Here is a 23,472-nt window from a genome sequence, read left to right on the forward strand (position 1 = left end):
ACTGCTGGATCAAAGTGTAGCACAGTTTGATAACTTTTGGGGCATAATTCCAGATTGCTCTCCAGAATGGTTGGATTCGTTCACCACAACACCAACAATGCATCAGTGTCCCAGTTTTCCCGCATCCCCTCCAACATTAGTCATTATTTTTTTCTGTCATCTTAGTCAATCTGACAGGTATGTAGTGGTATCTCAGAGTTGTCTTAATTTGCATTTCTCTGATCAATAGTGATTTGGAACACTCTTTCATATGAGTGGAAATAGTTTCAATTTCGCCATCTGAAAATTGTCTGTTCATATCCTTTGACCATTTATCAATTGGAGAATGGCTTGATTTCTTTTAAATTCGATTTAAATTAAATTTAAAATTTAAATTTTTAAAATTTCTTTTAAATTAAATTTAAATTAAAATTAAATATATTTTGGAAATGAGGCCTTTATCAGAACTTTTAACTGTGAAAATGTTTTCCCAGTTTGTTGCTTCCCTTCTAATCTTATTTGCATTAGTTTTGCTTGTACAAAGGCTTTTTAATTTGATATAATCAAAATTTTCTATTTTGTGATCAATAATGATCTCTAGTTTATCTTTGGTCACAAATTGCCTCCTCCTCCACAAGTCTGAGAGGTAAACTATCCTATGTTCCTCTAATTTATTTATAATCTCGTTCTTTATGCCTAAATCATGGACCCATTTTGATCTTATCTTGGTATACGGTGTTAAGTGTGGGTCCATGCCTAATTTCTGCCATACTAATTTCCAGTTATCCCAGCAGTTTTTGTCAAATAATGAATTCTTATCCCAAAAGTTAGGATCTTTGGGTTTGTCAAACACTAGATTGCTATAGCTGACTACTTTGTCTTATGAACCTAACCCATTCCACTGATCAACTAATCTATTTCCTAGCCAATACCAAATGGTTTTGGTGACTGCTGTGCAGTCTTCTAATTCGTTAACTTTTTTCCCCAAAATCTTACTTTTCTTGGATGGTTCTTTTTTTGGGGAGAGGAGAGCGCTTTTCAATCTCTCACATTTGATTTTTGCATTCTTTTTTGAGTAGTTCTATAAATTCTGGGAAGGTAGACATTTAACATTAATCTTTGGGGTAGAAGAGGCTTTTTTTACTTAATTTTCCTCCTCTGAAGATGACCTCTGATTTTTCTCTATTCCCATAATAAATTTCTATAGTTGGGTTTTTCTTTGCCTATTTTTGTTTTAAATGTAAACTATTAGTGCAAGTACCTCTAATTATGGGGTTGGGTGGGGAGGGAATGGTGCCTCTGGCTTCATTTTGGCTTTCCCCTCTGACCTGGAACCCCAAACCAAATACTCAACCCTCCTACAAGTACCCAAAGCCAGCAAAGTCCCTGCCTCACTGCTTCTGCACTCATCAGGTGTTTCTTACCCAGAGCTGTATCTCAGTAGCATAGCTGGGCCTGGTATTCTTTATCAGCCCAGGTTTCCTCAGTATCCCTGACTCAAACTCCCAGAGATGAAAATTCCAGTGATAGTGGATGAGGCTACCTCCAAACTCAGCTAGCCTCAGGGCTCCCCAATGACTCTTTCTATGGAGCTAGCCTGTAGGTATTCATATGTTCTTCACAATGATTAAACTCTATTTTCTTCAGTTCTTTTTGGGTTGTTCCAGGAGGAGCCCTGTTCTGCCCCAAATCTCATTTGTTTTTCACCAGTCTATGTTCTCCCTGAGATACAATTTTATTCTGTTTGTGAGGGAAATCTGAAGAGTTTAAAATTTTCTGACCTACTCCACCATCTTCTCAGAATTCTCCCCTGATAATAATTATAAAAAGTATTTAGTACAGTGCCTTCCCTTCTCCAAGACAAAATAATATCAAGATCCCACTTTGCTCTAAAAATTCTATGTATAAAAGTGTAATTTTTAACAATTATATCAAAATATTCACAACTCTAGAAATAAAATATTGTTCCTAGTATGTCATAGGAAAGAAGAGGAAAAAGCTGGAAAGTTCCCTGTCAACTTGTAAGTTAGAACTTTTTTCTTGAAAACATATTGAAATCTAAATATATCTAACTGTTAAACATAATAATGATAAAGCTCATGCATCTTACTTTTGCTCTCCCCATCCTGACGTGATTCTCCAGGCCACTGTTCCTTCTCGCTGTCTCTTCTGGTGGAGCTGTCATGTCCTTCCCTCCGAGAAGGGTACCTTTCAGAGTCCCTCCTTTGCTCTTGGCCTAACCGTCTCTCTCTTCCTTCTTCTCGCTTTTTTGTCTCAGGTTCTTTGTCAGGTGGTCCTTGAGGGTGGGTCTGTTGCTTCTCTGGAAGTACTGCTGGCTGTGCTGGTGATTTCTGGGATTCAGGGTAGGTAGCTAATTCTTGTTGAACCTTGACTTCTATTAGTAGGCAAAAGAAAATAACAATAAAATTTCTGCTATCTGGTTCCAAATTACATGAGCTAGAATTCATTTCTGGCAACTTTTAACTATTTACTGATACATGAATGCTTTTAATATTGTTTCATGAATATTACCCCTAAACTCATCAATGGCCCCAGAAAGCAAAGAAAGCCAACTTAATTCAACCAAAATAAGATAAATGGACTCAACCTTTCAAGGACAATCTGGATAGCAGGACTTCAGTCTACTTTCCTTACAACTGTAGCCTCCCCAACATAGGATAAGTCATTGAATTAGGCTACAACATATAAAAATATTTAGCTATTTTCAATGAGTGTTCTTGGTATGGAAGGCCATTTGGGGGTTTATTAATAAGCTACAATTCTAGAAAAAACCTAGAGTATCATAAAAACAAACAAAAAAACAAACAGTGTAATGCATCTGTAATGAGGACAGCTGAGGATATGCAGTCTCTAAAACTGAAGAAAATTCTAACTTTAAATGCCAAACAAATCAGATAAATGAATGAATGAAAATAAACCCACCTTCTCTTGGGAACTTGCAATATGAGCAAGATGAACGATATCCAACAGTGCTAACTTTACACTGCAAAGGAAAAGAGAAGAAATGAGCAAAAATTAGCAATAAAATTTTTGGCATATCCTAAATATTTATATCTATAGAGCTAAATAAAACTAGATATCTCACAGCTATTCTTATGCTGATGTCACAGAAGAGACAAGCCTAACCTGACAATCCTAAACTACATTCATTTGCAATGTTAAGAGGACTCTTAAGAATTGCCTTTGGTGTTTGGAGAGAATGTTAATTGTCTACACACATTTTTAAGAGATTATTTTTTGTATGTGTTAAGAAAGTATAAACATTAAAATAACAGTTAATACCCAGGATACTGTAATTCCAAAACTGTTACCATCTTTTAATGGTACATAGAACTAAATAGATACAGAATAAGAATAAATAGATACAGATACAGAAAGTGCCCCAATTAGTATCAGCCAGAACCAAATAGAGATGAAATTAACATATTCCAATTACACCTATGGGGCTAGGATAAAAACATACTTGGTGAAGGGGACACAAAGAATATATCCAGCTGATGCCCACGATAGTTATGTAGGTGATATTTCTAGAGATTTCTTAGAGATATTGAAAAAAAACCCCAGAATCAACACAAAATAAAATAAACAGCTTTTATAGAGATCTTTAACTCCTTCTTCTCTTTATGCCAATGGAATTGGACTATTTTCATAAAACAGATTAACACAGCAACATACCTCATTTTATCCCTCAAGAATAAAAAATATAGGTAAATGCCTTTCTATATTGCCTTCTAAGATAATCTAACCGTAATTGGTCATCAGAGCTTATGAACTACTTAAGAACTTAGAACAGGGGGTCAGAAAAGTAGACCTGGGTGATCTGGACTGTTTTTGTATGCCTATGAGCTAAGAATGGTTTTTATATTTCTAAATAGAGTTTTACTGTATTTAAAAATATATAAACCCATCTTGCTATTACAAAAACAGTCCATTTAGTTTGCTAATTAAGTAATGCCCAGAAAAAGAAAGTGACAATATCAAAGAGATCAAGTTATAAGATTCCTATGACTCCCCAAACTCCAGATGTCAATATTCTTGGGGAGAAAAAATTCCTATATTCACAGTAACTGTGAATATAGGTCTGGGCATATTATCCTAATCTCCACTGTTTTAACTTTTTCAAATTAACATGAGAAAGAAGCATATATATCTAAAGTGTGCGTTTTAGATGGGTCAGGACAATTTTTAAAGACATCAAGATAATTTTAACAGATTTTTAAAGTCAAGAGATTTTTGGATATCTTTTCATAGAAATTAAGACACTTAATTAAGACTCCCCACCCAATTTTAAAATTTAAGCTTTTAACAATAGTATTTTTCAAAATGTATGACACTGAAAAAAATATTTGGTCTAATAAAAAGTTTCCTTATTACCCTAGAGATTGCAAGATGCTAGAATATGAAGAAATCATTTGAGACTGGGAAAAAAGAAACCCAGGGAACATTTTTAAAAGCACCAAATTAAGACTTAGGAAGCCTGGATAGGCCAAACTGGATAATGTCTAAAGCAGAACCTCAGCTGCTTCTTTTTTTAAAATGACTGGACTGGATGAGATGATCCCTTATGCACCTTTTCTGTTCTAATGTTCTGTGATTTGAGATATTATCCCCAGTCAGGGGGATACTGTTTCAGGCACTAATTCCTCTTTTGTTTATATGGGAAAATGAGTATTAAAAAAGAAGTCACAAGTGAGAGGGTTGGAATCACATCAACAGATAGGACATCTTGTCAAAGACATCAAGAAATATTAATTTCCTTATCCTAAAGTTGATCTTAGTATTAGGAACAACATTTATTACATAAAGATCCAATGTTTCATACCAAAAAAATGGTCTGGTCTGGATTTTCCTCAACTTTCTAATAACCAAAAGTTAGTTACATAATCACATTATCACAGTAGTGATAACAATAACAAGACAGAGTTCTACTTTCTTGTCTCTAGCCCTAGTGAAGATGCTCCTTTATCCTATCTATAACACCTTAGTCTTAGGAAAAAGAAAAAGGGAAGAAATCTCTCCATACATACCCGTTTACAATGCCAAAAATCTGGGCTTGGTGAATACTCTAGGGTAACCTCTTTGTCACAGATCTTTAAAGTTCCCTGTTGAGACAAATATAGACAAGTCATCAATATAAACTCCTTATAAAATTGAAATCTTTTTTTTTTTTAAAGGACAGGGAGGCAAAAGAGCCTTTTCTGTCACCAAAGTAAAGGATTAAATAAAGAAGAAAAAACTTGGTTCATAAAGTGAATAAGTTGTTCAAGCTACAATCCTTAGGCTACATAGCCATGCAGACTTGTGCTTGGGAAAGAAGAGTATTTCAAAACTTCTTGGAGAAAAGAGTCAAACTTCTTCTCAACCCTGAAACTTTCCATTTGGGAGGCTGATTTTGGGGCAATATGCTCCTCATTGAGCACATTGAGAATGCCCTGAATGGTACCTTGCTGAACTGAGGTCCAGTGCCATGGATGAGAAGTTACATCTTCTTTCTGGGGCACGAAGAGTTCAGGAACCTGCTTTGTTATCTTCCATTCCATGGCTAACTGGCCTCCAGTCAAAAAGGGAATGAAGTGGCATTAAATTTTCCTTAGAAATGTAAGGCATGAGCGTAAGGAAACAGAGAATCACTACTGACCACAGGAAATTAAGATGAAAGTTTTATAGAGCAGAAAATGACATCTAATGGTAGCATCACTCTGGCTTGGAGCTGGCAGAGTGAGCTTAACCCAAGACCTAAGGGCAACACAGAAATCAATAGTAAATGTCTTCCCCTAAGGCATGGTGCCACCATGAGCAGGGAAGACCAAAATGGTTTGTGGCTATAAAATTCTTTCACCTCTTACATCGGGTAAGTCAGAATTCTTTTTTCATGCCAGGAGAAAACAGGTACCCTTGAATAAAACAATAAGCCACCAAATACCAAGAGCTACAAAGTAGTAACTATCTCCTTACAAAAATAGCTAAAAACAGTTTCTACTTCAAATAATCGGCCTTCTGGACCATTAACTGCTGAAGTATGTGCATTCTCAAGCATGGAGGGATCTCTCTGTGTTTAGAATTAGGCGTTAATTATAAATAATGTGCCCATTCAACTGGGATCCATTTTCTGGCTTTGATCGTAAAATGTTAGAGAAGAGTTTTTCTTCTCACTTCTCCATCAGTCCAACAAGAAAAATAAAGAATGAACTGAAGATTAAATGAAAACAAAAGAAATATATTCCCTTCCATCTTCCACCCCTTACCCCTCTAAATTTCCTACTTTAAGAAATTTCCTTCTTCCTGAAAATAAAGAAATAAATAAATTTAAGATAATTAGGAAAAAACAAATCAATGACCTAAGCTGTTTGAAAAGTTAGGAGACTGTTACACACATGCTAAGAATACCAGAGAAAATAAAAATCTATACAGGCATAAGGCCACCACAGTTCCTTCTTGACAAGAGAGCCAATTATCAATAATATATTTCAATAGAGCTTTAAGAGTTAAAAAATACTTTTCTTACAACATCTCTGTAAGACAGTAATATGAGTATTGTAATATAAGTATATGTAAATATAAGAATTGTCATCCTCACTCTAGAGATGGGGAAACTCAGGCTGAGGAAGGTAGAAGGGTCACAGCGAAGATTCTAAACACACAAAACCCATGCTTGTATTACTGGTATTGTACTCCATAGCTAATGGCGTTGTCGCAGAAAGGGGCAGAGCACACATGGTCTGCCAGTTTTGCCAATGTGGATCATGATAAATATGGGATCTCACCAGACACAACAACCCTACTCATCATTTTTCAAACACTGGCTTGGTGAGCAGAGATCTAGACTCTAGAATTGAGAACAGAAAGTTAAAAGGCTTGAATATGCTTTTTAAAAAATGTCTTTTAACATGGCAATGTTTTATTATTCACTTCAAGTTGAAATTTTAGAACTCAAATCTATTAGAAGAAATGACTAAAGTTTAATAGATACTTTGTCTCCTTCCTTTTGATTTAATCCTACATTTAATATTCAACCCAAAAAAGCCACAGAAGCAGGTAACTGCTTTCATAACCCATGCTCATAACCAGAAAACCAGTTGGCTAACATTTATAGCAGGATTAAAAAACACAACAACAAACTCATAAGGTTCAAAAATATTCAGCCCAGGCCCAGTAATTAGTATCATTCCACATAAGAATGATTGTTAACATTAGCTCCTTCCTGATTTTAATCTAATTTTTACCTTCTGATTTCACCACTTGGAAGCAACATATCACACATTTAGGCACTCATAATGTCAACTTGATATTCCTTGCATAATATCCTCACATAATGTTCTTTCTTTGGGCACTCTCTTTTCTTTATGGCAAATTATTTCTTCTATCTAAGAATTTGCATGCCAATATAATGAAAGCTTCAGTTCAATTACAAACAAAGAAAGTTGTTTTATAATCCCTACTTGAGAGTCTTCTACAACAGTTTTTCCTTCCCTTCCTTTTCTGATATATTGTTAGAAGTTGTAGGGTTCCGTGTAGGGTTAGACATCATAGTTGTAGAAATGTAAGAAGAAATTGTAGGGTTGCCTGTAGATTAGAAAGTTGTAGAGTTTCTAGGATGCTTGAAAGTGTTACTAGTTGCAATAAAACATAATTCAGAAAACCTGATTTAACAGAACCTGGCTTACCAGAAGTTTCTATTAACCAATGAGCCCACTATACATTGTTAGTCCTGGTGTGATAAGAACATTTAAATGATATCACCTTCTTTAGATGTGTCCAAGGTTGTTTCAGGGCAGATATAAGAGGTTCAAAATGGTAGCAGACAAGGAATTTAGTTATAGATGATGAGCTAACATGACAGCCATTCTCAAACAATTTTTATTCAATTCTTCAACAAAACTATGGACTATTTCCCATATCAACATCCCTACAAAGAAAATTTTGTTTCTTATTTAATTTATAAATTCAATATGAAATTTAAGACTTTTTTTTTGGCAGGTTTCAAGTTAGTGGTTTTAATATCCCAAAACTCTGATTAGTCTAAAAAATAACTACTGATTGCTCAAGTACCACAATTGAATTCAACAACAACAAACATTTTTGTTAATCATCTACTATATACGGGATCTTTTTGTATAGTTACAGGGAAATAAAGAAAAAAATAAGGCACCGTTCTTACTATAAGTAAAACCAAAATAGATTATAAAAAGGCTATTCATTAGACTCCTCATTTATGTAATCCACAAGTCTATAGAAAAAAAGGGATGGGTGAACTTATAAGAGGCTTCATGAACAAAGGGACAACTCAATTGAGCCACAAAACTTTTCCCTTACTCTAGAAGAACCTGAAAAGACTACAAGAATTAAAAAATGAAAGTAGAAAGCTGTCCACATTAGCAATTCAGTATCTTTTCATTCCCAAAGCTTTTATGCGACTTGTTTCTCACTTATTAAAGTCAGGTACACCTCACTCCATTCAAATATAAAACTATAGAGCTTACAAGTGAGGCTAAAAGAAAGTATGAAAAACAAAGTATCTGCATGGCAAAGAAAAACACTATTTTCTGTCCCCAAAACAATTAAAATCTCATAATTGAGTTTGCTTCTGAATACAGGAACTACATTTCCACTCTCTCTTTCAGTCCATTTCTACTGCTAACTAAATTGGAACAGGAAAAATATTGTAATCCAAACTGTCATTTTTACAACTGATAGTAAACTATAGCTCAGCAATTTGTCCAAGGTCACACAATGAGCAGAAACACAAGCTTTAAAATACAAGTCCTCTCACTCCAAATCCAGTTCATTTCATTGTGCTAAAATAAAAAAGACTTTTGCTAGATTCTGCTCTATCTTACTTTAAGTGATAGTAATAACTTCCAGTGACACAATAAAAGTACAATTATTCACATTTGCACATAATTTTAATGTTTAAAAATTATTTTCCCACAATAAACTTATGAAATTAGTAGCATCTCTATTCTGTATTTGAGGTTCAGTATTCACAAGTACACAACTATTTAAATAGATTTCAAACCGGTTCAAGTTCTATTATATCCCCAGGGCACTGGACAATTCCCTCAAGAAAAACAATACAAAGGCTAAGAGTCTTGTACAATTTGCTTAGATATTCAAACATAACCACAATCTCACAGTAATAGCATTTCTTATCAGGGACACTGAGGCAATATAAAATTCTAGAGTCATCCTTAAAAGAAAACAGCAATTCAAAAGGTCTGGAACAAAAGCAAAAGATCAATTTGTTAATGGTCAGGTAACTCAGTCCTAATTACAAGGAACAAAATCCTCCTTTGAAAGAATAGCATTTGACCTTTGACTTAGCTAGAACATCTAAATATTTTTGTCATAAATAAAAGGAAATATTACTCTATACTGTAAACAATGAACTTGGAGAATTTATCACTACCAGAGGTGGCAGAAATTGAGAATATACATAGGTTAGACATTTTATTTTAAAATGTTATTTTAAATTGGTTCATTTGTTAATGCATTTGATAGGTAATTTTTCATATTTATAATAATGAACACATAGTCTAGGTCATATAAAACATATTTATTTAATCCATTTAAGATATCTCAAATTTCATTAATATCCTCATCAAATATCTGGTCCATGGACATGGTTAAACCAATAAGTTTGAAAAAGTGTCATCATTATCTTGCCTTTTACATTAGCCTGATTAGCTTAGGCTATAGCAAAGCAAACAAATAAGCAGGCAATTAGGAAAATGTATGAAGGTTCAAGAAAGATTTTTATGGAATGTTTGGAGTAGGTCTGACACATAAGATTGACATAACAGAATTATACTTTGTTGCCACTATCTTAAAGTATTATTTCCATGTGCTGTTAAGTGTCTACTATATACCTGATACCCTATATAACAGATATGACTAGAGAAAAGAATTTAAAAAACCTTTTAAAAAGTTTCATTTTAAATTAAATTTTATTTTTCAATTAACAAAAAAATAATTTTTTCTCCCCTTTTCATCACCCTAGTGTAGTGAGGGTGGGTGGGTGAAGATAAAATTGTAATGTAAAAGGTAATTTACTGCCTTGTAATAAATATGCTTTAAGCAAAACAAATTCCTGCATTGGCCATGTCACAAAAAATTTTTGCCTCACTCTTCTTCCTGAGCCATCATCTCTCTATTGGGACATTGGGGTACTCTGTGAGTACAATGCTATATTATAGATCCTCTGTCACTGTACTGATTATAGCTCTTAAGTTTTTCAAAGTTGTTTGTTTTTACATTGTTACTGTTACTATATAATTATTATCCTTGTTCTCATTTCAATCTGCATCAGTTCATAAATGTCTTCCTACTTTTCCCTAAAGCTATCCCTCTCATCATTACTTTTGGAGTAATAGTATTTTTTTTATTAAAGCTTTTTATTTTTAGAACATATACACAGATAATTTTTCAACAATAACCCTTACAAAACCTTATGTTCCAAATTTTTCCCCCTTTCTCCCCACCTCTCCTCCCCTAGATAGCAAGCAATTCAATATATGTTAAATATGTTAAATTCCATATATGCATACATATTTATACAATTATCTTGTTGCACAAGAAAAATCAGATCAAAAAGAAAAAAAGTGAGAAAGAAAATAAAATGCAAACAACACCTAAAAGAGTGAAAACGCTATGTTATGATCCACCCTGAGTTCCCAAAGTCCTCTCTCTAGGTATATAGATGGCTCTCTTCATCACAAGATTATTGGACTTGACCTGAATCATCTCACTGTTGAAAAGAGCCATGCCCATCAAAATCGATCATATAATCTTGTTGCCGTGTGCAATGATCTCCTGGTTCTGCTCATTTCATTCAGCATCAATTAGCATGTAAGTCTCTCCAGGCCTCTGTGAAATCATCTTGTAGATCATTTCTTATAGAACAATAATATTCCATAACATTCATATACCATAACTAATTCAGCCATTTTCCAACTGATGGGCATCTACTCAGTTTCCAGTTTCTTGCCACTATAAAAAGGGCTGCCACAAACATTTTTGCACAGCTTGGGTCCCTTTCCCTCCTTTAAGATCTCTTTGGGATACAGGCCCAGTAGAAGACATTGTTGGATCAAAGGGTATGTACATTTTGATAACCCTTTGGGCATAATTCCAAATTGTTCTCCAGAATGGAGTAATAGTATTATATTACATTTATATGCCGTAATTTGTTCAGTCATTCCCCAAACGATGGGTATTCCCCTTTGTTTCCAGTTCTTTGACTACAAAAATGACTTTTAAATATAGTTCCAAATTATTTTCCAGAACAGCTATACTAATTCATAGCTCCATCAACTATGCATTAATGTTCCTCTTTTCCTGCAGTTCCCCTAACATGTCATTTTCCTCTTTGGTTAATTTTGCTAGTTTTGAAAGGTGTGACAGAACTTCAGGTTATTTTAATTGCATGTTTATTTATTAGTGATTTTTCAGGTGGCTATTGACAGTTTGGATTTTTTCCTTTTAAACTATGTATATACATTCTTTCATTATTTCTTCAATTAGTTGTTAGTGGAATTGTGACCTGATCCAACAATTCTGGAGAGCAATTTGGAACTATGCCCAAAAGGCTATTAAACTATGTATAGTTTAATAGTCATAGTCATTTTGATCAAAATGGAAAAAGACCCACATATGCAAAAATGTTTGTAGCAGCCCTTTTTGTAGTGGCAAGAACCTGAAAAGAATCAAGTGGATGCCCAAGAGTTGGGGAATGGCTGAATAAGTTATGGTATATGAATATAATAGAAGATTATTGTTCTATAAGAAATGATAAGCAGGCTGATTTCAGAAAAGCCTGGAAAGACTTATATGAGCTGCTATTGAGTGAAGCAAGCAAAACCAAGAGAACATTGTACACAGTAACAAGATTATGTGATGAACACCTGTGATGGATGTGGCTCTTTTCAACAGTGAGGTATCTGGGGTAGTTAGATGGTGCAGTGAATAGAGCACCGTCCCTGGAGTCAGGAGGACCTGAGTTCAAATCTGATCTCAGACACTTAACATTTCCTAGCTGTGTGGCCCTGGGCAAGTCATTAACCCTAATTGCCTAAGCAAAAAATAAATAATAATATTAAAAAAAAAAAAAAAAAAAAACCACTGAGGCGATTCAAGGCAAATCCAATAGATTATGATAGAAAGTGATATTTACATCCAGAGAGAGTACAATGAGGACTGAATATGGATCACAATTTAAGTTTTTTTCACCTTTTTTTGCTGTTGTTTTTTGTTTGCTTATTATTTTTTCTTTCTCATGGTTTTTTCCCCCTTTTGATTTGATTATGGAAATATGTTTAGCAGAGCTGCACATGTTTAACCTATATCAAGATTACTTGCTGTCTTACAAAGGGGTAAAGATAAGAGAGAGGGAGAAAAATTTGGAACACAAAGTTTTGCAAAGGTGAATGTTGAAAATTATGTTTGTATGTATTTGGAAAAATAAAACACTATTTAAAAAAAAAAAAAAAAAGAAGTCCAATAATTAACTACTTGCAAAAATAGCTAGATAAGTAAATAAATAAATGGATTTGATTACATGAAAATATTTTGCAGGAATAAAGTTAAATCATCTAGGATAAGATAGGAAGATGTATATTGGGGTGGGGCTAAGGAGGGGAACCTGTATCAAATATCTCTGGCAACTATAACCATATAAATGAAAAGAATAATAAGAGGGGCAGCTAGGTGGAGCCCTGGAGTTAAGAGGATCTAAATTTAAATCCTACTTCAGATATTTGACACTAAATATCTATATGACTCTGGGCAAGTTACTTAAGCTAGATTGCCTCACAAAAACAAAAACAAAAACAATAAAACAAATGAAATTGAATGTTGTGAAATTATGATGATTACTGACCACCCAAAAGAGATATAAAAAGGTATCTCCTTATTTGCAGGGGGAAGAGCATGCTGAATGTGGTAGAACACTACATAGAATATCAAGCTTTGTAGAAGTTATCTAATTTTGATTAATTTTTTCCCTCTTTTTTAAAATACAGGTCCAGGGAGGTTGAAGGGTTACAATGGGAAATGGAGAAGAGAAGGCAAGCTATCAACAAAAAATATTTTGACATTTAAATTGTACACCTTGCATCATGTATTTACATGAGAAAGAATCACAGTTTCAAAATCTTAAAAGACTTAGAAAGTTACCTGAATCATAATTCACATCCCCAGAAAGCAAGTTCTCCCATTCTGTACCTGACCACCTTTAGCAACAAGAGGCTCAATATCTAACAAAGTACCCCATTCCATTTTTAGGGTAGTTGTCATTGTTATCAAATTTCTCTTCTTATTTCTACTGAATCAAAACATCTCCCTGTAATTTCTACCTATAGTCTGTCTTCTATTCATAAGGACCAGGCAAAAAAAAAAAAAAAAAAGAAAAAAGAAAAAAACCTCTTTTTTTATTTAAAAAAAAAATCCACAAATGAAGGCAGCTAGGTGGCACAATAGACAGAGCATTGGGCCCGATGGCATAAAGACCAGAGTTCAAATCTGAACTCAGACATTTGCTAGCTGTTTGATGATCCTGGGCAAGTCATTTAATACCTGCCTTCAAAAACTGGGGGAAATGACAAACTATTTCAGTATCTTTACCTAGAAAACCTCATGGACAATTGGTCCATGGAGTCATAAAGAATATGACATGACTAAATGACTGAACAATAATTAGGCACTTCAGTGCTTAATAAAAATTCTACAAATATGTGAAGACAGTGATCATGTTATTACCATTAACCAATATCCCTACTCTCACTAAGAATCTTCTCCTGTATAGATGAAATAACTGCCAGCTGCTTTGCTTGATTCTTGTAAAGCATGGCTTTATGTCCTTTCATTACCCTGAGGGTGCTCCTCTACACTGTATCTCATGTCAATATTCTTCCATAAGTGAGACTAAAACGAGACATAATAATCCAGAAATGGTCTAATTAGGACAGTTTTCAATAGATAACCTCTTCCTCACTTCTGAAAACATATAAAAATGAATACATCCTTTTGGCTGTCACACCACATTGTTGCTCATATTGTTACAACCTCTTCAAATCTCTTTTCACATGAGCTCCTTTTCAACCACATTCCACATCCTCTACTCCATCAAACCACAAGCTTTATGAAGTGTCTAAATAATGTGCTACAAGATACCAGGTACACAAATACAAAGAATGATAAATGCTACTCTCAGAGCTAACATTTTATTAAGGGAAATATGTATGTCTACATAGAATAAGTGAAAAGAAAATACCATTGAGGTTATTTGGGAAGAACAACAGAAATCAAGAAGAGTAAGAAAAGGCTTCAAGGTGGTACTTGAAGAGAAGAACATAGGAGTGATCATAGAGTGCATATCAGACAGTAGGAAGGATGGCCAGGGTAAGGGAATGGAGAAAGGAGATGGAGAATTATATTTGAAAGTAGAGAGAAGAGCTGTTTGTCTGGATCACAGAGTTTGGAACAGTAGATTAACATACAATGCAGGTGGGAAGAGATGTGAGAATCAAGCTTTAAAAGTTAAAGAAAGTTTTATATCTGACAGGACTGAGCCATTAGAGCTTCCTGAATAAGAAAATGATACCTGCAATTTGATAAACCATGTGAAAGATGTAGCAATTAGAAGACTTTGTAAATGTATGTATGTAGTTGATTTTTAAAAACTCATTTTTGAATTTTTATTTATCTCTATTAAGATTTCATTCCACTTGATGTAATCTATTATTCTTGTCTCCCAAGATCTTTTTGGATCCTGATTCTCTCATTCAATATATTAGCTATCAGTCACAGTTTCATGACATTCCCAAATTTGATAAACATGTTATTATGTTTACCTAACTCACCGTTTATAAGGGGGGAAAAAAAAAATCAAGGACAGGGCCTTGCAACACTCTAAAAAACCTTTTTCCAAGTCTTTTTGTAATCATTCTACTAATTCTAAATCTTCCAAGTACATTATTAGCCAGTTCATATCTATCTTGACTATGAGGTTATTATAAGAAACTTTAATAAGTGCCTTGTTAAAATGTAGGCAAATATTTTTTATATGGCATTTTATATAGCTAAGTTGTGCACTGCTGGGCCTGAAGTTAAGACTCTTCTTGCTCAGTTCAAATCTGGCCTCAGACATGCACTAGCTGTGTGACTGTGGGCAAGTCACTTAACCCTACTCGGCTCTTAAGTTTTCTCACCTGTAAAATGAGCTGGAGAAGAAAATGGCAAACCGCTCCAGTATCTGTGTCAAGAAAACCCCAAATAAGGGTTACAAAGAGTTTGAAATGACTAGACAACAACAAAGGTGAAAATAAGGTTACTCTTAAGTTACCTATACTGGCTCATAAACATTCTTCCTTTCAGGGCTGACATTCCTTGAATTTTAAATTTTTGCCAGAAATTGGCAAACCAACCTATATTTTGAAGTATCTACCTTCTTCAACTTAAAAAGAAAAAAATCTAAATATAGCTTCATCTGTCTAGTTCTTTGACTTCTCCTGTTCTTTATGATTCCACGGAGATGTTACTCATTCTCTTCAAGAATGTTCAGATTTCATAAAGAACAGAAATACATCCTGAGAAAAGACTGAAGAGAAGACAAAAGCATCACCAGAGAAGTTTTTTATTCTATCTTGTATAGATTGTATAACAAATTTGAAGTATGATGATACTGGAGACAAAAGAATAGGAACAAAACTTCATCTATAGCTCCCACTTTGACTTTCTTTACAAACTATTTTTATTTTTCTTTGTACAAAAATAAGTGGCACAGTAAGTGATTTTTACAGTATTGTAAAAATAAGATTTTAAAGAGATTTTAATGCTTTTAACGGACAAAAATCCAAGAACCTTAAGAAGATTAAAAGGAGAAGGAGAATAGAATAAAGCATGAATGTAATTCAGATTTATATCTCCAAATTCCAGTAAACCAAATCTTTCCAAAATCTTTTAATTATTTTTATGCCTTTTCTTTAGAGGATGGAGATTTTAAAAACATCATCCAGAAAAAAAATATTTCTAAAAACACTGAGGTATTCGATCCTTATTACAACCAGAAATAGAAAGTGTGCAGTAAAAGTGTTTGATACATTTTAATCCCTAAGTAAATCAAAGATCTTGAGAATAAAAGTCTAAACAGAAGCATGCTGTTTTCTGACTATATCCTAACCCTAAACCCATTTTGGCCATAAGCTATTAAAATACAACTATTTTAGGTTATATTGATTACAAAATTACCAAAAAATAAGCAAAAAATGTTGACAAAGAAGTATAAATTAATTTCTGGCTTAGTTCTCAGCAGTGATCTTTACCAGGACTCTATTCAATGGACAGTAGCAATCTATTAGCCATAAGCAAAAGGCCATTTTTATTTTTAAGATAATTGTCTCTATGCGAGTTCAAATGTGCCCGGGATTCTATAATCAATCTGAAGCAAAATTTTAATTCAAGACTCCTTTTTTTACCTTACCAAAATATATATATATATATATATATATATATATATATATATATATATACACTTTTTTTTCCCAACTCATTCTAAATAGTAACTAAATCAAGTGAATTCCTAGAAGCTTTAGACAGCCAAGACTTGATCAAATATAAGCCATTCCAGCATTCAGTTGTTCCCAACCATTTCTAATATTTCTCTCAAAAAATAAAAAAAAAGTCAAAAAAGCAAAACCTCCATGTTTTATTCAAGTACAAAGAATTCTAAATATACCAAGGAGACGAGACTGAAATAAAGTACTTTCACTAGTGGATATTGATAGACTCTATTACAAGAGAAATCTCCTAATAACAAAAGAATCTACAAGCCCATGACAGCAAAGTTTGGTACAAGAAAATTTAAAATACAATAAGCTCAGTGGAACATAATCAGATATAGACTAACTTTCTATTTGCTTTCTTACTAAAAGTCCAAGCCACAGGATCACAGAGAGTAAAGGACTTAAGAGTCATCTAGTTCAGTCCCTCCATTGTACAGCCAAGGAAATTCAGACCCTGAAGGAGGTAATGATTTCACAAAAGTAGTAATCAAAAGGCCTCTTAATACTTTTTTCTTTCACACAACTCCTCTCCTAAATTCTTATTTTTAATTCTTGTCTAGAGCCTATTTTAATTTATTCAAACACAACTTTTCTCTTACTTTTGGTCTATGCCAAGCATGTTCCCATAAAATAATAACAGGTTTAGGGCTAGAATGGATCGTGGAGGCCACAGCATCCAAGCCCCTCATTTTACAAATGTGAAAACTGAGGCAAAAAGAAATTAAATAATTTGCCCACAATCACAACAAAATATCTAGGATTCAATCAGGTACTCTGATTCCAAATACATTACTTTCCAGTAATTTCTATATTTGTTTCCCAAAGTTCTCAGTGCAGTGTAAAGGGCCTAATTCCCTCTCTTGATCCATTTACTTGATATATACATGGAAGACAACTGATTAGAATCTTTCATTCTAATAAGCTTTCAAAAAACTGAATATAATGGATCTCCCCTCATCTATTTCTTCAGAAAATTATGGCTTACCGTTTCCTGTCTAAGCATCTGGGCTGAACAGTTCTTAAAAGCACATATCTAAATAAGTCACTCTCCTGCTCAAGAAGCTTCCATGGCTTCCTACTGAATCTGGGCTTTTGTGTTTGGCATTTGAAGCCCATGGTAACTTGAATCTAATTTCTTTGTTCAGGCTGACTCCAGCATAACTACATTCCAGCCAAACTGGCTGACCTGATGATGTTCCTCATATACGGCATTCCAATGTCTGCTCCAGGCCTTTATTCCCCCTCCATCTGGAATGTTTTCCTTAACATTCACCTCTTGGAATCTCTGGTTCCTCCAGAACTTTACATCTATTTCATTACCTCTACCACCAATCCAAGCTCCTTCAAAGTAAGAACTGTTTCTTTGTATCCTTAGAAATTAGCATACTATCTAGCTCCTCATAAGTAGGCTTATTGAATTAAACAGTTGTGAAACTAAGAAAATGACATAAACCTAGAAAAGCAAACCTAAATCCTTTTATTCTTGATGTTTTGAATAATGTTACTAAACAATTCCTTTTTATTTTTCTTTTAAAAGACTTATTTTGAGCTAATGGAAAAAATACAGCAAAGAAAGCTACAACAAATTTGCAAGTCAGCATAGCTGAGCATACAACAAAGGTTACACAGTGCTCCAAAGGGGAAAAATCAGCATAAAGAAGCACTAAATAGTCATTCTTTAGACCTTGCTTTGAAGAATGGACATTATTTCCACTTGGTATTAATGAACTTTAAAGATTTTCCTCCAACAAGATATATTAAAGTCATAAAAGTTATATCCTTGATGACTTCAAAAATCTTCAGGTGATCAATGAATCACAAAACGAAAATTTTTAACTTCCCTTGCTATCCCAGGGTTCAAATGAAGAAGTGATTCACTATAGACAGTAAGGTCTTCTACATGCACCAGATGGCTGATGACATTATGCTGATTATACCAAGGTCAGAGACAGAGTTTCTAACTAAGATTCTAAATGACACTCAAAAAAATCCTAGATTCTGCACATCAAGGAGATGAAGAAATACTGTTGCCCAGACTTTGAACTGCTTCTGGATGAGTAACTGTTTAATTTAATCTAATTATACACATATACTGGGCAATCATTGCAGAAGAGCAATGAGCTGGACCTTGATATATGTGAGCAACTACTAACTCTTTTCAATAATTCCCAAAGAAGCTCACTGGGACAAAAGAACGTCTTTTTAAAAACTGTATTTATTATTTTTCCAATAATACTGTATGACTGGGAAACATGCACCACCACAATCAAAAACACAGGTAATCCTAAGGGCATTGGAAAATGTGTAACAAGGCACAAGTTGGCTATAATGTATTACCAAAAAAAATCATGTTTATCAGAAGACAAATAAAAGGCACTGTACAGGAGTTAACTTTTCTGCCTTGTTAGTGCTCTTTTTCCTGCTTTCCCCCACCTTGGCTTGAGTTTATATTGTATTTATTCTATATGCATTTGGCATTCAATTTACCTATATAACATATTGTTTCCCTAGGTATAACAGGGACTGTTTGATTTTTTTATTTGTGTATCACCAGCGCTTATAACACAGTGACCAGCATACACAGGAATTTACTGAATGCTTGTTGAATTGAAACTGATTTAAAAGATATACTAGGAGGAGGGAGCAAAATGGTCAGTGGGTCTGGCATCAGGAAGACCTCAGAAATTTACTAACAGTATGACTGAGCAAGACACTTAACCTGTATTTGGCTTTATCTATGGGGAGAAGGATATTGCAGTTATCTTTATTAAGAAAACCTCTTGGACAGTATTGGTGTGCTATGATGAGAGAATGCCGAAAAGTTGGACACAACTGAATAATAATCTAGCAGATGACCACCAAAAAAATGAGCTAAATACATAAATAGATGAATAGTTTATATTTTGCACTGATACTCACAGAATACATACCCAGAAGGCTTGGAATATGAGATATACATTCTCAATGTAAAGTTCACAAAAGAACATGACTAAAAATTACAAAGGGAAAAAGATATGGATGGATTTAAATAATACTCTTTGAGAGATCCTCAAAGAGGAGCAGAGACCCACATGTGCAAAAATGTTTGTGGCAGCCCTTTGTGTAATGGCAAGAAACTGAAAACTGAGTGGATGCCCATGAGCTCTCCAGCTGAATGAATTATGCTATATGAATGTTATGGAACATTATTGTTCTATAAGAAATGATCAGCAGGATGATTTCAGAGAGGTCTGGAGAGACTTACATGAACTGATGCTAAGTGAAATGAGCAGAACCAGGAGATCATTGTACATGGCAACACCAAGATTATATGATGATCAATTCTGATGGACATCACTCTTCCCAACAATGGGATGATTGAAGTCAGTTCCAATGATCTTGTGATGAAGAAAGACATCTACACCTAGAGAGAGGACTGTGGGAACTGAGTGTGGATCACCACATAGCATTTTCACTTGTTTTGTTGTTATTTGCTTGCACTTAGTTTTCTTATTCATTTTCTTTCCTTTTTGATCTGATTTTTCTTGTGCAGCAAGATAATTGTATAAATATGTATACATATATTGGATTTAACATATTTTTAAAAAAATAAGAAAAAATAATAGTGTTCTTTGAGAAAGCATCACAATGAAGAGTGATCAAGGGTCTACTGAATTATTCATACATTACTTTTCCATCAAGAATCTCAAAGAACTTTTATAAGTGTTATTTTTCTATACCACCGCTGCCTTGGAATTGGATATGTCTGATTCTACATGGCAAAGATCTCTCTCTGATGACAGATACAGTCTACTAAGTCAGACTCATAACTGCCAACAACAAACCAAAGCAATGGTACTGAGTCTTGTATAACATGCCACTTTCTTCCTTACAAAATTCCAGGAAAAACAGAATTATTTCTCCTATCAAGACTTACAGATGAGGCAATATAAAGAGGGAAGGTACAACACTAATGCTATAAAAGGAGGATTTCAGTGACAAATATCCAAGGTCACTTTCTAGTCAGTCTATAGGTATGGGACCACTATTCTAAATGATTCCTTCATTCTTTCTTCTTTCTATCTTATGACTGCAGAGAATGAAAGGAAGAAATATTCCTAAAATGGTCTTTTTATTAATGGACAAAAAATATCAAAACAAGGAAAAAACATTTTTCAATGTTATTTAATCTATAGTGAAGGTATCTTTTCAAAAGGCCAGTGTTCACAAAAATTTATATACTCTCTCCTCTGTTTGGGTGACAATGTTCCTATGTCCAAATCAGATTTCTCCTCTCTTCAGGACCTTTAATATTATAATACTTTCATAAATCTGTGGACATTCCTTAAGCATTACAGAAAGAAGCCCATTTACACTTGTGCTATTCCTTTCCATGCCCTTACAGCTATCATTCTCTACGTCTTTCAATATTTAATGGAGATGAGTACAACAAACATTCATCCCTTGTTCTTGATACAAGAACAGAGACCATCTCCTTTTTTGATCACATATGCCCTTGATGATGCTATCACTTTGTATATATAGGTCATTGCTGTCAATATGTTATAGTCTACTTATGCCCAACATGATTCATAGTTCTGAATCATGTGCAATTTCCATTCTTATAATTAATATTAATTGGAAAGACAGCTTTTATATCAGGGAGTAGCTTGTGGCTTTTTAATTTGCTGTACAATTTCCCAAATGCAATCCAATCTACTCTCAAAATCAAAGTTGGAAACAACTTCAGAGACCTTCTAGTTCAATCCAACCTGTATATAATCTCCTATCATTTTGTGTGAAGAAAAAATTACTAATAAATAGTTTAAATCTCTAGAACTAATAGCTCAAAAAAAATCTCTATAATATCAAGTATGACAAAAGTTGAGAAATTTTCACCTCTTTTCAACCAAATATCTTCAAGGCAATCTCTTGAGAAAGCTTTTCATTGATAACACTTCAGAAGAGGGGAAAATGATATTATAAAAACTGGTCTTTTAGATACTTCTAAGAGTACTTTAACACCAGTATATCTCATGGATACTATTACTTAGCTGTTGGAATCTTTTACAAAGTGTTAAGACATTTCTTTACAAAATGTGAAGACATTAGAGTTGATTTGATCTGATTTTGGGCCAGAACTTGAAACAAGGTATTAGGTGGAACTGATTGAACAATGCTTGTGTTCACTCACACCTTTAGAGAGCTCAAGTATCTAAGTACTCAATGGAGTTCACACGAGAGTTCAGGGCTAGTATGAGAGCTGAATTCACACCTCCCTTAGGACCAGAGAGCACTCTAGGAGATAACCCAGAATCCCTCTCCCTCCAGAAGGCAGAGTTAACCTTTGGGAGATCACATAAATGAAGGAAGCTCTTGGAGCAAAGGAAGAATTTCTCCGGAACATCAACAGGCCTCTGAGACAGAACACTCTGGAAGAAAAGACTACTCGCCACAGACTGGAGATTGAGAAGCCACGAGTTGGAGCTGGCTGGAGCTGAAGAAAGCAGAGGCAGAAGCCAAGGACAAAGGTACAAGATCTCTTGGAGCCAGGCAGAGAGATAGGCCTCAACTAACCGGGCTAATTTTGTAAGGAGAAATAAACGTTTGCAATGTTTACCAGCTGGCTGCGATTTCGAAGTAATTATTTATCTCAACTAAGACTAAGGCTGGCCCCCAAGAAAACCTCCACACTTAGCCATTTCAGTTGTGTCCAAATCTCTGTGAACCCAATTTGAGGTTTTCTTGGCAAAGACACTGGAGTGGTTTAGTGGTTTACTATTTCCTTCTGAGGCAAACAGGGTTAAATGGCTTAATCAGGTCCAAATAGCTAGGAAGTGTCTAATGTCAGATTTGAACTCTGGAAAATGAGTCTTCCTGACTTTAGGCCCAGTGCTCTATTCACTATTCCTTGTGGGTACTATAAACCTATACAGTAGCATATCTAAATATTATCAGGAAAATACAAAGAGCAGTATGTAACAGTATGTGAATAAAAACAAAGCAATACAATGATCTGATGAAAATATGGGTATTTTACTGATAGGTGGTACAATGAATAGGACAATCTCTTGCCATTTCCATCAGGAACTGACTTGTCAGGAAAAATGTGGATATATCAAAATAAAATAGAAAGTGTTCAAATTCTTGCTCTACTGATTGAAACACTATTTTACTGATCCTGACCAACTGATGAAATCTCTAAGGGCCTGAGTTTCATTTTTTATAAAAAAATTTTTTTCTATAAAAATTTCTATAAAATAAAATGGAGAAGGTTGTTTCTAAGGTCCCTTCCCACTCTGAGATTCTATAAGACTATATTAGATACTACGCTGCTAATGAAAATTGGGAGTATAACAGAAAGTAGCAAGTTCCTTGCTTTCCTTTATGAATTCATGCTGACTGTATAGTTTTCCAAACCTATCCACAATATTCTTGTGGAACATGGACATGTTTAGATTTTTTTAAAATGTGGTGGGAAGACAGCTTCTTGCCCCATCCTATTCCTGCTTTCTGCACTAACTAGCAATGATACCATGATCAAGACACTGGCCAGCACCATGTTCCTCATCTGCAAAACTGTATTGGCTAATCTCCAAGGTGTTTTTCCTATAAGTGTCAAGAGGCTACATTTGCCTTCAAATCAAAGAAACATTCATTCAACAAACATTTTTTAAATGCCTAATTTATACAGAGCAATGTTTGTCTTTTCCAAAGCCCAACACAGACATATAAGAAAAAGATCAATATTCTCAATAGAGCTGACAATCTTTATAAAGACATTTAATACATTCCATAATTCAAAATGGAACCTTAGTAGATGACGGGTACTAAATGTCCCATGAAGTGTAAAGAGAAAGAGATGGTAAAATCATATTGGAAGGAGGGAATGAAGAGGGAGGACTGCTTGAGCTAATTTGTATGCTAAAACATAAAA

General features: G+C 34.2%; 1 protein-coding gene across 2 annotated transcripts in view; it reads right to left on the reverse strand.

Moving 5' to 3' along the window:
• RBM6 (RNA binding motif protein 6) overlaps nucleotides 1-23,472 on the reverse strand; it is a 103,520-nt gene that overhangs the window by 20,640 nt on the left and 59,408 nt on the right. For both annotated transcript variants that reach the window (XM_012543505.2, XM_012543508.3), the window contains 3 exons: nucleotides 5,028-5,102; nucleotides 2,923-2,983; nucleotides 2,090-2,374 (listed from right to left, as the gene is read on the reverse strand). In XM_012543505.2, coding sequence (XP_012398959.1) covers nucleotides 2,090-2,374; nucleotides 2,923-2,983; nucleotides 5,028-5,102 — 421 coding nt within the window. The remainder of the gene's footprint in view (nucleotides 1-2,089; nucleotides 2,375-2,922; nucleotides 2,984-5,027; nucleotides 5,103-23,472) is intronic.

Source organism: Sarcophilus harrisii, chromosome 1 (genome assembly GCF_902635505.1).
Source record: "Sarcophilus harrisii chromosome 1, mSarHar1.11, whole genome shotgun sequence".
NCBI lineage: Eukaryota > Metazoa > Chordata > Mammalia > Dasyuromorphia > Dasyuridae > Sarcophilus > Sarcophilus harrisii.